The 14,990-nt window shown below is 42.7% G+C and overlaps 1 protein-coding gene across 5 annotated transcripts in view; it reads right to left on the bottom strand.

The window, feature by feature from the left end:
- Window positions 1-14,990, bottom strand: part of CCDC148 (coiled-coil domain containing 148) — a 198,209-nt gene that overhangs the window by 152,193 nt on the left and 31,026 nt on the right. For all 5 annotated transcript variants that reach the window (XR_013217805.1, XM_077272911.1, XM_077272915.1 and 2 more), the window contains one exon: window positions 8,990-9,111. Coding sequence is in view for 4 of the 5 variants with exons in the window: in XM_077272911.1 (XP_077129026.1) it covers window positions 8,990-9,111 (122 nt within the window). In the remaining variant the exon portion in view is untranslated. The remainder of the gene's footprint in view (window positions 1-8,989; window positions 9,112-14,990) is intronic.

Here is a 14,990-nt window from a genome sequence, read left to right as displayed (position 1 = left end):
GTACAAACAATCGACCACTCACAACTATTTCCCAGACTAACCATGCCCAGTATGGTGGTGCAAAAACCACTGTTTGCCACCACATCAGCCGGGCACTGCCGATTGCTTGTACTGGAGCCTGTAGGGAGTGGGAGAACTATCAATGTTCATATGGAAACCTCACTGGTTACTGAAACATATACATTCATGTAACACAAAAGTCCATATTATTATTCCAACTATTAATTAAAAAGTTCCACAAATTGATGTATTAAAAAAATATTTCTGTGCTGAGATAATCTTATACATATGCCCCTGCAACGTACTGTGTAATAACTGTGTCCAACCACGCAAAGCTGCTCCAGTTCACAGTTGGCACATACCACAGCTCCTTGCCAGGAAAGGAAGCATAAATCATAAATTCCCTGCTTGTTTTATCACAGGAGTGAGTATTTCTGCCATGTCACCAGTCCTGTGAGCTCATCATAAATCAAGTCAGTGACATATATGCTTAGTGGCCACTGGAGCTCCCATGTCACTGAACTGATTTATGAAAAGCTCAGAGGGCTGGAGTTGTGGCAGAAACACTCACTACTGTGATAATAAAGGAGCAGAAATGTGTTACCTCAGGTAGGAAAATGTGTTCCCTTAGAGAGCGGCAGTTGTGAGCCCCTGCAGTTTCTGCTTTATACTCACTTATCCTAAGTGACTTATGTTTCCTCCCTGGACAGGAGCTGTGGTATGAGCCAACCATAAACTGGAGCAGCTCTGCATAGGCGGACACAGCCATTATATAGCGCATAGCAGGAGCACATCTATAAGATTATCTCAGCATAGGAATATTTCTTTTAACACATCCAAATGTGGAACTTAGTATTATTCCAAGATCTATTGATTACATTGTAGTTTGTTCGTGGGACAACCTTTTCACAGATGTGTACAAGATTGTTTTGGGGGCCTGCAGAAAGTCTTGCAGACTGATGAATATGCCCAGTTTCCCCAGATTCACTTCTACTGGATGTATAAAGCTGATAGAAAATCTAATACTTTTTGTCTGATGTATAATAATGACCGATTTTATATGAGGGCACGTTGATAACTGCTCCACTATAATGCTCGCCGGATATTAGGATTTGCAAGATTCTAATATGATAAGAAGAAATAAAATGAAAGTGTGGAAAGTCCTCACACATTAGAGATTATTAAATATGTAGAATCCGTTTCCACGGCCTCTCATGTGCAGGTCACATACGCGGCTTTCTTTCTCAGCGGGTGCAGGGCTTTTTATTTATGTGCCGTTGCTATGATGCATTTGTGTTTTATGCCATGTATTGTTGCATTATTTTTTTAGTATCCATTAGGGCCATTTTTTTCCTGCAGTGAGTAGCATAGTAAATTACACTTTTCTGTACAGAGGGATAAATAAAAAAAAAAAAAAGCTGACAGTTTTCACCGCAGTTTCATAGAAGTCTAAGAAATGCAGCTGTCAGACACTTCGCTGACCCCGGCTGACAGCCAGATGTGCCCACTACACAAAGGGAGCTGTACCACGACTATATTATTATTATTTATTATTATAGCGCTATTTATTCCATGGCGCTTTATATGTGAGGATATATCTGATGTAGTCAAAATAAGACAAGCTCGGGTGGACAGCAAGGAATGGGATCATCTGATCAGTGAGATCCCAATGTTCCAGACTGCTCAGATGCGGTGGTGCACGGTGATTGCATGGTACGCCGGCCGTCAGTAACAATCCCTGAGGGAGCCAGATTCTTCTTCCTGAACTCCCTCGACCTCTCATCAGGACCACGTTCACTCCAAACCACTGGAAGAAACATTACATCTCCCGCATTCTTCTTGGCCAGGATGCCGGTCACTGGCTGAACATAATCAGATCAGAACGGAACAGATTTGGGAACAGTAACATAATTTGCCGAGTCTCTCTTAGTCCGGCAGGAATAGATGTCCCCTTGGATGAAATGAAGATGGACTGGGACTTCTCCAAGTCGATGGACAATAGAGACTCTGAAAATGCCTCCGCCTTGAGGTTGTCATCCTGTGACCACTTGGAACTAGAAGATACCTTCTCAGGGTCAATCTTCACATTGGTCTTACCCAGGATATGTTCTTCAGGTGAGAGGTTTTCAGGAAACAGGCCATTGGAACTATCACCTGCCGGAGAGGATGGCAACACTGGCGGCTGAAAGCACAGGAACCAGACGGACACCCCTTGTGACTTGACTCTCCCCATCAAAGCACTTCTCTGGACTTCTAAAATAACACAGGCTCGAGACTTCTCAACCATGGAAGACTTAAGGGCGTGAAAAATGTCAGCCAGCACATAGAAAGCAATTTTCTCCAAATGGAGTGCTCCTATCTGAAGCTCAACAGGTTCAGCGACAACTTGAACGACTTCGGGTAGGTCCTGCCCCTCAACGGATGAGACTCTCAGCGGAAGGTGAAGGTGTCGAATGGGAATTTGATACCGATCCACCACGGCCTGTTGTACAAAACTTCCTGCCGCACCGGAGTCAAGAAAGGCTGTTTCTTTAAATTGGATTCCTCCGCAGGACACAGAAACATTCAAAGTCAGTGATGAAGAGTCTGACTAGGCGCGCCGCCGGGAGACAGTGCGGCTTGCACCGAAGAAGAAAGAGGGTCACTAGGGCAGTGAGTACGTTGGCATCATCTCATGGAGGGAAGAGGGGAATCATACGAAGGCGCCGGCCACAGACGTAACACACAAGCTCATTAGACACTACAATACAAAAGATAGTTGTTTTAGTCTGTCCATGAGGCCACGATCACATATTCAGTATTTCATTAGTATTTTGCATCAGTATTTGAAAGCCAAAATCAGAAATTAAACAATCAGAATTAAAGTATAATAGAAACAAGTCACCACTTCTGCATTTTTCATCAACTCCTGGTTTTGGCTTTCAAATACTGATGTAAAATCATGACCAAATACTGAACGCATGAATGTGGCCTGATAGTTAATATACACATGTGGTTTCCTGAAACAACAGGAAGTTAGAGTCCAAAAAACCTCCAGAGGACAATGTCAAAATTGCAAGATTTCTATTTATTTTTCACTTTTTAATACAGATTATATATACACTCACTGGCCACTTTATTAGGTACACCTGTCCAACTTCTTGTTAACACTTAATTTCTAATCAGCCAATCACATGGCGGCAACTCAGTGCATTTAGGCATGTAGACATGGTCAAGACAATCTCCTGCAGTTCAAACCGAGCATCAGTATGGGGAAGAAAGGTGATTTGAGTGCCTTTGAACGTGGCATGGTTGTTGGTGCCAGAAGGGCTGGTCTGAGTATTTCAGAAACTGCTGATCTACTGGGATTTTCACGCACAACCATCTCTAGGCTTTACAGAGAATGGTCCGAAAAAGAAAAAAAATCCAGTGAGCGGCAGTTCTGTGGGCGGAAATGCCTTGTTGATGCCAGAGGTCAGAGGAGAATGGGCAGACTGGTTCGAGCTGATAGAAAGGCAACAGTGACTCAAATCGCCACCCGTTACAACCAAGGTAGGCCTAAGAGCATCTCTGAACGCACAGTGCGTCGAACTTTGGGGCAGATGGGCTACACCAGCAGAAGACCACACCGGGTACCACTCCTTTCAGCTAAGAACAGGAAACTGAGGCTACAATTTGCACAAGCTCATCGAAATTGGACAGTAGAAGATTGGAAAAATGTTGCTTGGTCTGATGAGTCTCGATTTCTGCTGCGACATTCGGATGGTAGGGTCAGAATTTGGCGTAAACAACATGAAAGCATGGATCCATCCTGCCTTGTATGGAGCATCTTTGGGATGTGCAGCCGACAAATCTGCGGCAACTGTGTGATGCCATCATGTCAATATGGACCAAAATCTCTGAGGAATGCTTCCAGCACCTTGTTGAATCTATGCCACGAAGAATTGAGGCAGTTCTGAAGGCAAAAGGGGTCCAACCCGTTACTAGCATGGTGTACCTAATAAAGTGGCCGGTGAGTGTGTATATATATATATATATATATATATATATATATATATATATATATATATATATATATATATATATATATATATATATATATATATATATATATATATATATATATATATATAGAGAGAGAGAGAGAGATTAGAAAAAGGAAGGCAGCACTCCAATATTTGCAAAGGTGAAAAAAGCTGTGACGTTTATTTCAGACCCACATCTTCATACGACGTTTCGGCTCACACTGAGCCTTTCTCAAGCAGTGGGAGGTTACAATTCATATGCTTATATACATGTGATTCACAATTATTTGCATACCATATAGCCATACGAGTGTTTACAGTGTTAATTAGAGGTTAATTCATTTCATAAGTGTTTGTTTAATATACAAAGTGCATTGTGCTAAAGTGCTATTTATGGACTATTTAGACTCCATTAATCCTCCCATGATTTACTTCCAACTTATTACGTTCTCATATAACAAGATATTGCCATAATAGTTCATATTTACCAGTATCATTAACGTTTTTAGCGCTTACCCCACCAAATGAACGAGACCCACATGGAGGACTGCATGGACGCCAGTCTCGGCGTTCCCTATACTCTACTGCGCATGTCTGAATATTAACTTCCTGGTGTGCGAGCCAGTGAGATTGCGCCTGCGCATAGGTGCCTTGTCAGCGCCGCTCCACCATCTTAGTTGTGGCATTCCACTTCATGTTACTTATTATTTAGCGCTTCTGCGCTGGGCACAATATTTGTCACACTGCACCTCCTATATATGGCTATTACGTTAATAGTGATATTAATAGCATTGGTCTGATGATTTTTTCACTGAAATATTTATTACTTATATGATTCACTCTTGGCTAGCGGGAAAATACCTTGTTCAGGCTATCTCCCACTGCCAATGAGCCTCTGCATTGATCCATGTCCTTCTCAGGTCACATGATCACTGCAGCAGGACCCATATGAGTGTATCTTAATTACAACTAAAAAAGGGAAATATTACTTAGACCAAATAAGTTGAAATTTATTTTATTAACGCCATATTTATACATTATTCTCATTTTAATCTCACTGGCCAGCAGACCAAAAAATATTTTATATATACACACACATATTATATATATATATATATATATATATATATATATATATATATACACACATATACATATCTGATTACCACAAATTGTACCATATTTTTTGTTTATTTATATTTATTTTTTTATTTATTATGTCCTCCTCTGTGGATTTCTTCCATATATCAGTAGGGCAAGGGCCTTTTTGTCGAGGATGGAGTCGTATCTAAAAATACAAACAAAACACTTAGTAAAAATGAAACAATGGAACAGTCCTCATTCCATATATTCCATATATATCCAACAGTGTAAAAACACCAAATTTGAAGAACACATAATTTTAAGACTTTTTAACATATTAATGAATTTTAAACTCTACATTTAAGCCTCTTGGCTTCAGTGTGTCCAACTCATAAATCCAACGCAATTCCAATTTTTTCAATAGGTATGCTCTGTCCCCCCCTCTTCTTTGGACAGGGACTCTGTCTATAATTCTAAATTTCAAGTCCTTTTCCGTGTGATTAAAGTCCAAGAAGTGTTTTGAGACTGGCAAGTCCTGTCTTTTCTTTCTTATCGTATGCCTATGATTATTCATACGTGTTTTAAGCTCACATGTTGTCTCCCCAATATACCACAATTTGCAAGGGCATTCCAATAGGTAGATGACATAGTCTGAGTCACATGTGACATATTCCTCAATTGTATAATGTTTGTTTGTTACTGGGTGGCTAAACTTAGATTCCTTTATCATATGTTTACAATTCACGCATGATAGACACGGGAAGCTACCATGCTGTTTTACACCTGTTATAGTGGTTTGACCAACAGCCTTTAGGGGGCCGATATCCGATTTAACTATCTGGTCTTTAAGATTTTTGCTTCTCCGATATGAGAAGAGTGGAGGTTCCCTAAATTCTTTAATTTTTGGTAGGCACTTTCTTGATCTTACATCCAAGACACGACAGATTTTTTGAACAAATTGGAAAACGTGAAATTAAAAGGGGAGGTGATTATGGCATCTTATGATGTCATCTCTCTATATACATCAATAACACATCAATCTGGGTCCTTTCTCCAGGGGCAAACTTTATACACAGAAGAGGCACGATCCCACCAGTCTTGGTATCCCCTTCATCCTGAGCTCCAGCAGCTTCCAACGCCAAACAAAAGTGTTCAACTCTGGTCACAGTTCACACTGAAGAGGCTGCAGCTTATGCAGGTTTAGTATAAGACTGCTCAGCTTTCCTAGCTGACCCATACAGTCTCCATTCCAAGAGAGACCCTAGTATGTCTCTCCTCCAGCTACAGCTCACATTTTGGCTGGGCACTCACCAGCTTCTGCACACTCGCCTCTGCTCCAACCAGCAGACGGACACACTTAGTGAACACAGGCCCTGGTTCTTAGTCACAGCTAGTCAGGTGCATCTAATCAAGACCTGCAGTGCTCAGATTTAACCCTGTCCTACCTGGCTTTGCTACAACACTTTAGCATCTTACAACGGTTCTAAAAATACTAAACGAGGGAAGACAGTGGTAATTAGACCCCCAAAGTGCAGGAGGTTCACTGTGCTCCCCTCCGCATGCTACCTCTATCATTCAGCAGGCACTACAGTGACAGGCAGTCAAGAGGCTGTCGTAGCACGCCGGGAGTTGTAGTTTACAACAGTGGGACTGTTGCAAGCTGCTGATACCTGCCTAAAGGAGTCACTCTGAACGGGTCTTTGATCCTTAGATATTTTAGGTATAGTCATTGATATAAGGCATTACAAGAAAATTGTCACCACATTCAGACAATGAAATGCATTTATGTTCGGAGTGGGGGAAACTTTGAATTTTTGGGGTGCTGGTAACATTTTATGAGAAGGTGCAGTGTTTGGTCAATTGCTTGTACATTCACCTCCACGTCCATTATATAATGTTTGAAAGGGTAAAATGTGAAGTGCAGAGGTGTATAGTGTGCAGGGGCTGAAAATAATGATCCTCCAATTATATATAGTGAATGACATAAGACATAATGACAACAATATGGACCCTTATTATCTATGTCCATTTTGGCAGAAATAAACCTGCCGTGTACGGATAGCGTGACCTCGTCTTTCTAATGATTGGATTTACATTGCAGCTCGGCCTCTGTAGCTGCCCGTGTTATGAGCATATGGTGTAATCATTGCCTGAGGATTAGAGGAAATGATGGGTAAATATTCCCATTTCTGCAATGCAGGAGGTGAGAGCACTGAGCTGTGCTAAAATGGATGAAATGATAAAACTGTGCAGGAAGCCCAGGGCCAAACCGTCGCAGGACTGCGTGTGACACTGACACATGGACATGAGCTCTGGAGAATGTGAGTGGTATTACTGGTGAGGGATGACCTGCGATGAAGGACACCGTGATGAGAACACCTGGTGGTCCTGGATTTCATCGGATTATATCATCAATGGACACTGAAACTAAAGCCTGTGGTATCTGCAAGTATATTGATTGTCCTAGTACTTCACACATAATCATATCCTAGCTGGTAGGGCGCTGTGGATGGACCACATGTTCGATTCACTGTTGCAGGAAAGCATCCACCGTAAGTAAACTGAACATGCTGTCACACCCACAGTCCTCTACAGAACGAAGTGCAGCAGATGGGACCATGTGCTCGCCTTTACTTACAGGACGGTGCTTGCTTCTTAGTGCAAAAGCCAAACCAGAATCGTCAGGTTACAGACACATGTTTCGGGGTGTTGCCCCTCTTCAGTGCAAAGCATGACATCTGATTTGGCTGTATGAGAAACCTCTAACTGGAGTCTAAGGGGTAATATTTCTCCTTGTGGAAAGAGACATGCCTGACGTGCTAGGGTAAGGAGGAGACTTAAAGGCCATGCAATGCTCCTCTGGGAAATTGAATATTAAATATTTAATTTCCGAGAGGAGTATTGCATGGCCTATAAGTCAATTTTGACCACTTAACTAGCCTTACCACATAACTTAAGATAAAAGCCAAACCAGAACTTCAATTTGCAGACACATGTTTCAGGGTGTTGCCCCTCTTCAGTGCAAAGCATGAGATCTGATTTGGCAGTATGAGAAACCTCTAACTGGAGTCTAAGGGGTAATATTTCTCCTTGTGGAAAGTGACAGGCCCGACATGCTAGGGTAAGGAGACTTATAGGCCATGTAATGTTTCTATGGGAAATTAAATATTAAATATTTTATTTCCCATAGGAGCACTGCATGGCCTATAAGTCTCCTTACCCTGGCATTTCAGGAATGTCACTCTCCTCAAGGAGAAACGTTACCTCTTATACCTGAAAGGGCAATAACGTGTAGGTGTTGTCTGGGAAAAAGTTATTTTGTTAAGCCATGGATTGATTAACAATATTAAAAAACGGAGGCACACTCACTTTCCATCATCTCACGTGAATTGAAGGAAGACCACTCCAGAGGTGACCACCAGCTCCGGAAGAGGTGTATGCCTTGTTTGCAGATCCCAACACCGCTGCAGCCAATTACAGGTCAGGAGATTAGAGCAGCGCATCACTGGATGCTTCTCGGATGATGCAGAGCGGTCTGCACTGTATACGCGTAGCTTACGGAAGGCGAGTACACTTCAGTTTATTATTTTTAATAAATCTATAGCTAAATCTATATGTAAATAAAAAAAATGTACTATTGAACAACCGATTTTATTATAGGAATAACCCTTTGACGCTTCTGATCTGTGTAATTTAATGTAGACTGATATAGCTTTGTGATCCTGTAGGTGGCGCTACTGGCTGACAGTCTTTCTAGTGTGGCTGTATGATATAGCTGTCAATCACTGTCAATCTCTTACTGGACTCCAGAGCAGGGAAGTCCCGATGGGCAACAACTAACAGAAGACCGGAGAAAAAGACAGAATGCTAGATGCAGGAGAAAAGCCAGGAGACGCTCATACCTTTAATTGGATGCTGGAGGAGGCTAATTTCTTGGCTTCGGTTAATGCATGCAGTTGTTGGTAGTCAACAGGTTTGTATTTTGTACTGCCAAATCCATTCTTCATGCGAACCACTAAATCACCTGTTCCAAAGAGGAGAGAAGAAAAAAAAAAAAAAAGGATTTACATTAAAAAATAAGGGATTTCAGGGGTATTCCAGCCTGAAGCTGCAATCACCTATCCAACGGAAAGGTGGGAGTACAACTGTTGGGGACCCACCGATGGCCTGATAGTCCCCCCCGTTGCCTCTAGCTGCAGGACTACGGCTAGGAGCACTCTGAATGAAGCAGGGGTTGAGTCTACACCCTGTGGGGGTCTAATCACTAGAATGGGAGACCACAAGCTGCTTTCGTCAGAGCCACAGACTGTGAAATGCGTGGCTTGGGGGTATTTGCAATATTTCCCTAACACAGCCGAACGCCATTGGAGTCAATGGAAGTAGAAAAGACCAAATATGTTCGGAATCGATCGTCAAACATAAATTCGGCACGACTAGGTTACCAATATGGCAAATTCAGATCGGCGACGGATTCCAAACATATTCGCTCATCTCTAGCTATGATGTGACATTACACAGTGATGTCATGTACTCCGAGCCTTCTTTTTACTGTATTATTTTAGAAGCTTGTGTGTCCCTTTCCAGGTGTTTCACTGCGGTGTAGATCGGAGCCCGCAGCTTTTCTCTGCACAGATTGACTGTAAGACTAATGATTTGCTTGTAGAGTAAAGAAGTTTACACAACCGGGGTTGCAAGCTGGCCGGGATCATTAGATGTCTTCAACCTGAACCTCACCGGCAAGAAGCAATAGTCTTTCAAGTCTCCATTTGAAGAAAGTGAGCCGGGGAAGGCGGATTGTGTTCAAAGAAAGACAGAAAGAAAAAAAAAAGTGATGTGATTTTTATAGACTTGTTGCAAAATTTCAATCTTGTTAGGAGCCCCAGAGACGCCACTGATCGATAGCATTCAGGTTGGCAATGCCAAAAATCAACAAGTGCAGAAAAAGCAACAGCCCACACCATCCTCTACATGAGAGAGAGCTCCAAGCTTCATATGTCGGGGTATGTTCACACGTGGTAGTTTGCAGCATCTTTTTTTTCTGCAGCAAAAAAAAATAGTAAACTACTTGTGGGTTTTTTCCCCATTTAATTAAAATGGGTGAAAAATGCTGCAGAAATGCTGAAAAATGGACATAATGCAGAAAACCACTCTGAAGCCTCAAATCCTCAAGAAAAACAAGCAGCACAAGATGCCAGAAATCTCACTCACTTTGCTGGTACTGTAAAACGTCACATGTGAACATACCCTAAAGCAGACCTGGGCAAAGTGACGCCCGCGGACCACGACAGCTGAAGGGCTGAAAAAAAGGGGCTCATGGGTCGCCCCATATGGCAACCATCCCCCACCCGGAGTCCAGATTTCACTGGCATTTGAGAGACTCAGAAAGAAGATGCAACGATGTCACTACGTCGCATCTGCTGTGAGGGGCCTGAGATCGGAACAAATGGTCATTGGTGGAGTGATTGTGAGGGAGCATCATACCACTTGGGGGTCCGTAATGGCCATCGTACTGTGTGGGGGGCTTGTGGGGGATCATGCTGTGTATATGGACGCTGGGAGGACCATCATACCATGTGTGAGGGGCTGTGGGGGATCATACTGTGTATAGGGGCTGTGAGGACCATCATAACATGTGGGGGGGGGGGCTGTGAGGACCATCATACCGTGTATGAGGGGCTGTGGGGGTTCATACTGTGTATAGGGGCTGTGAGGACCATCAGTGTGGAATGTGAGGATCATCATAACATGTGGGGGGCTGTGAGGACCATCATACCGTGTATGAGGGGCTGTGGGGGATCATACTGTGTATAGGGGGCTGTGAGGACCATCAGCGTGGAATGTGAGGACCATCATAACATGTGTGAGGGGCTGTGGGGGATCATACTGTGTATAGGGGGCTGTGAGGACCATCATAACATGTGGGGGGCTGTGAGGACCATCATACCGTGTGTGGGTTGATGTAAAGACCATCATCCCTTATGTAGGGGGGTGTGAGGACCATCAGCGTGGAATGTGAGGACCATCATAACATGTGGGGGGCTGTGAGGACCATCATACCGTGTGTGGGTTGATGTAAAGACCATCATCCCTTATGTAGGGGGGTGTGAGGACCATCAGCGTGGAATGTGAGGACCATCATACTGTGTGTGGGTGGTATGATATCCGTTATACAGTTTGTGGGGGCCTTTTTGGGTCATCATACTGTGATGGGGGCTGTGGGGCCATCATACATGTGTGGAGGCTGCTGTTGAGGTACAGATGCTGAATAACAGGAGAATATGATTTATAAAAAGCAGTAAATTATGTGGTGCTGATGATAAGAATACCTTACAATAAACGTAACATGTATTAGCAGCAGCGAGTCAGTATACTTAACTCTGCTCAATATTCAGTGATAAAACTAATATTAATATAAAATACAAATTATAATTAATATGTTAATATTAATACAGAGCAGAATTAATTTCAGCCCATTGCTTTGGCCCCCACAACAGTCACAGGCTCTCATGTGGCCCCTTGGGAAATTGCCCATTCCTGCCCTAAAGTATTAAACAAAAGTGCATCTTTGGTTAGGTTTACTGCATTAATAGACCAATAATGGCCTATCTCAGACCACTTAATAAATAATTTTCTGACTGCGGTTTGCTAAGAAGCAGACTAAATAGGTTTGTCCCACTGATTAGCATTGCCAGGTAAAGCCAGCGGGTGAAACGTACTGATGTCCACATCTGCTACAACAAATGCTGCCGGCTCATTCTGATAATCTGTCACACACCCCCAAACACACAAGTACACGCTCATACAGGGGACTTGGGGCTCATTCAGATGTCTTTTTTTGTGTTTTTTTTTATGGATAGAAATGTTACATGTCAAAGTCTAGGGGGCTGTTCACATGGCTGATTGCTTTTGCCCAAGGAGTGGTCCACAGAAAATTGCCTTCAGTGCCCAGAAAATGTCGCTTAATCAATATACTGTACAAATTAGGCTCGGTTCACATGAACACGGTGAATTTTGCTGGACGTATACTCCTGAATAGAAAAAAGTGTATGTTGTGTATTCAGATGTATATGGCAGCGGACCACAGACTTCGGCTACTTTCACACTAGCGTTAACTGCAATACGTCGCAAATGCGTCGTTTTGCCGAAAAAACGCATCCTGCAAAAGTGCTTGCAGGATGCGTTTTTTCAGCATTGACTAACATTAGCGACGCATTTGCGACGCATTGCCACACGTCGCAACCGTCGTGCGCCGGTTGCGCCGTGCAGTGGCGGACCGTCGGGACCAAAAAACGTTACATATAACGTTTTTTGCTCCCGACGGTCCGCTTTTTCCGACCGCGCATGCGCGGCCGGAACTCCGCCCCCACCTCCCCGCACCTCACAATGGGGCAGCGGATGCGCTGGAAAAATGCATCCGCTGCACCCGTTGTGCGGCGGAGACAACGCTAGCGTCGGGAACCTCGGCCCGACGCACCGCGACGGGCCGAGCCCGACGCTAGTGTGAAAGAAGCCTAAAATGGACAAGAAGTATATATATATATATATATATAAAAAAAATGTTCTTTTGACTATGTTTTGTCAGCTTTAAGGGAGGCTCACAAGTATATATATATATAAAAAAAAAAAAATCATACAAGTTTTTTTTTGCTCACCCATAGACTTGAATGTGAGAGTTTCATGCAAATTAACAGAAGAATCTAGTGTATGATTCAGTCAGTGAAAAAAAAAATCATGTGACCCATTGAATAACATTGGTTTAAGTGCTGTCCGTTTTATTCATGGACAAAACTCGGACTTAAAATACAGTTGTGTGAACAAGCCTTTACATCGTACTGCGTTTCTTTGGAATTTAAGGGGCTGACACACTTAGCTGCTTCCTCAGATAGACACAGGAACCGTTCTGGTAGAGATTGGGGATGACATAAACCTTGGCAGGGTTCAGCAAAATAAACAGAGCCTTGCTGGCATAATGGTAAAACAAACAAAAACACAGTCCGTTCCCTGCAGGGTTCATCTGCAGTTATCCCACACAGTCCTTAGCTCCTCCAGGAGCCATGTGGGAGTTCCTGCTCCCCCAATACACAACACACACTGACTCACATGGCCAGGTATTTAACACCCCATTTGATGGTCACATGATACACCATGATTAGCTATAAATGGCACCTAGTAGAGCGGGCAGATGTTAGATTTTGCATTGGGACCCAAGTTACAGATCTGGAAGCAGGAACGCGGGACAGAAGAGGAGGTGCAAGTGCCGTATCCCAGGAGAGGCCGTCAGTATCAGATTGGTGAGGGTCAGACATGATTATTTCACAGTCACAGCGTTGTACGAGTCCTAGTGGCTGTGCCTGGTATTGCAGCTTAGTCCTATTCACTTCAATGGGATGGTGATGCAGAGAAGCATCAACCTCTCTAACCACATGATATCGATGGCCTGTCAAAAGAGACCACAGTTCTGGAAGTACCATTTTAAAAACATAATATTTCTCCAACACAAATCTGTCACTAGAGGGCAAACCAGATATAAAAGTCATGGAGTTTAAGGGGGCTGTTTAAACACATCGATTTTATTCTTGTGGCAGCCTTGTACTGAGCAAATGTATGTTTTACCATAGATAGAAACAATGTATCGGTGATAAAAACAAAAATAAAAAAAAGTTTAATTTATCTGTTATGGCGGCAAACTTTTAACTTTTTTCCATTGACACTTAGTAATAGATCAGAAGAAAAACTGATGTAAAAGAGATGTATCCCAATTTTTCATCCAATTCTGATCTGCCAAAAATGGATTGAAAAACAGATGTGTGAATGTCACCTTATCCTAAAGGAGATGTCATTACAGTGGCATGTAAAAGGAAGATGAAGTGATCTCTAAAAGGGCTAAAGTTAAATATGACACATTTCCTCAGTGTTGTAAGCAAAAAAAAAAAAAAAAAATTATATATATGTTACATTTTAAAACGTGCAAAAAGGAAAATGGGCTAATGCAAAAGTTAGGTCACCCTGCATAGCTAGTACCTAGTAGTACACCCTTTTATAAGTATCACAGTTTGTAAACGTTTTTTTGTAGCCAGCCAAGAATCTTTAAATTCTTGTTTGAGGGATTTTCATCCATTCTTCCAGTTCTATGAGATTCCTGGGTCGTCTTGCTTCATCTGCTATTTTTAGGTTTAGCCACAGATTTTCAATGATATTCAGGACAGGGGACTGTGAGGGCCATTGTAAAACCTTCCTTCAGCTTGCGCCTTTTGGAGTCATCTATTGTGGATTTTGAAGTGTGTTTAGGATCATTATCCATTCGTAGAAGCCATCCTCTTTTCAACTTCAGATTTTTTTTTACAGATGGCGTAATGTTTGCATCAAGAATTTGTTGATATTTCATTGAGTCCATTCTTCCCTCTACCCGTGAAATGCTCCCCATGCCCTTGGCTGCAACACAACCCCACAGCATGACTGATCCACCCTCCATGCTTAATGGTTGGCGAGATGTTCTTTTCCGGAAATTCTGTGCCCTTTTTTCTCCACACATACCTTTGATCATTTTGGCCAAAGTGGTCTATTTTAACCTCATCGGTCCACAGGACTTGTTTCCAAAATGCATCACGATTGTGTAGATGTTCTTTTGCCTACTTCTGATGCTGAATTATATGGAGAGGATGCAGGAAAGGTTTTCTTCTGATGACTCTTCCATGATGGCCATAAATGTGCAGGTGTCTCTGAACAGTAGAACAATGAACCACAACTCCAGAGTCTGCTAAATATTTCTGAAGGTCTTTTGCAGTAAAGCAGAGGTTCTGATTTCCCTCTCTAGCAATCTTACGAGCAGCTCTAAGGCTACGTTCACATTTGCGTTGTGCGCCGCAGCGTCGGCGCCGCAGCGCACAACGCAAACAAAAACGC

This window comes from Ranitomeya variabilis, chromosome 7 (genome assembly GCF_051348905.1).
Source record: "Ranitomeya variabilis isolate aRanVar5 chromosome 7, aRanVar5.hap1, whole genome shotgun sequence".
Taxonomy (NCBI): Eukaryota; Metazoa; Chordata; class Amphibia; order Anura; family Dendrobatidae; genus Ranitomeya; species Ranitomeya variabilis.
The sequence above is the reverse complement of the archived record's forward strand: the minus strand, read 5'-3'. Positions and strand labels throughout refer to the sequence as shown.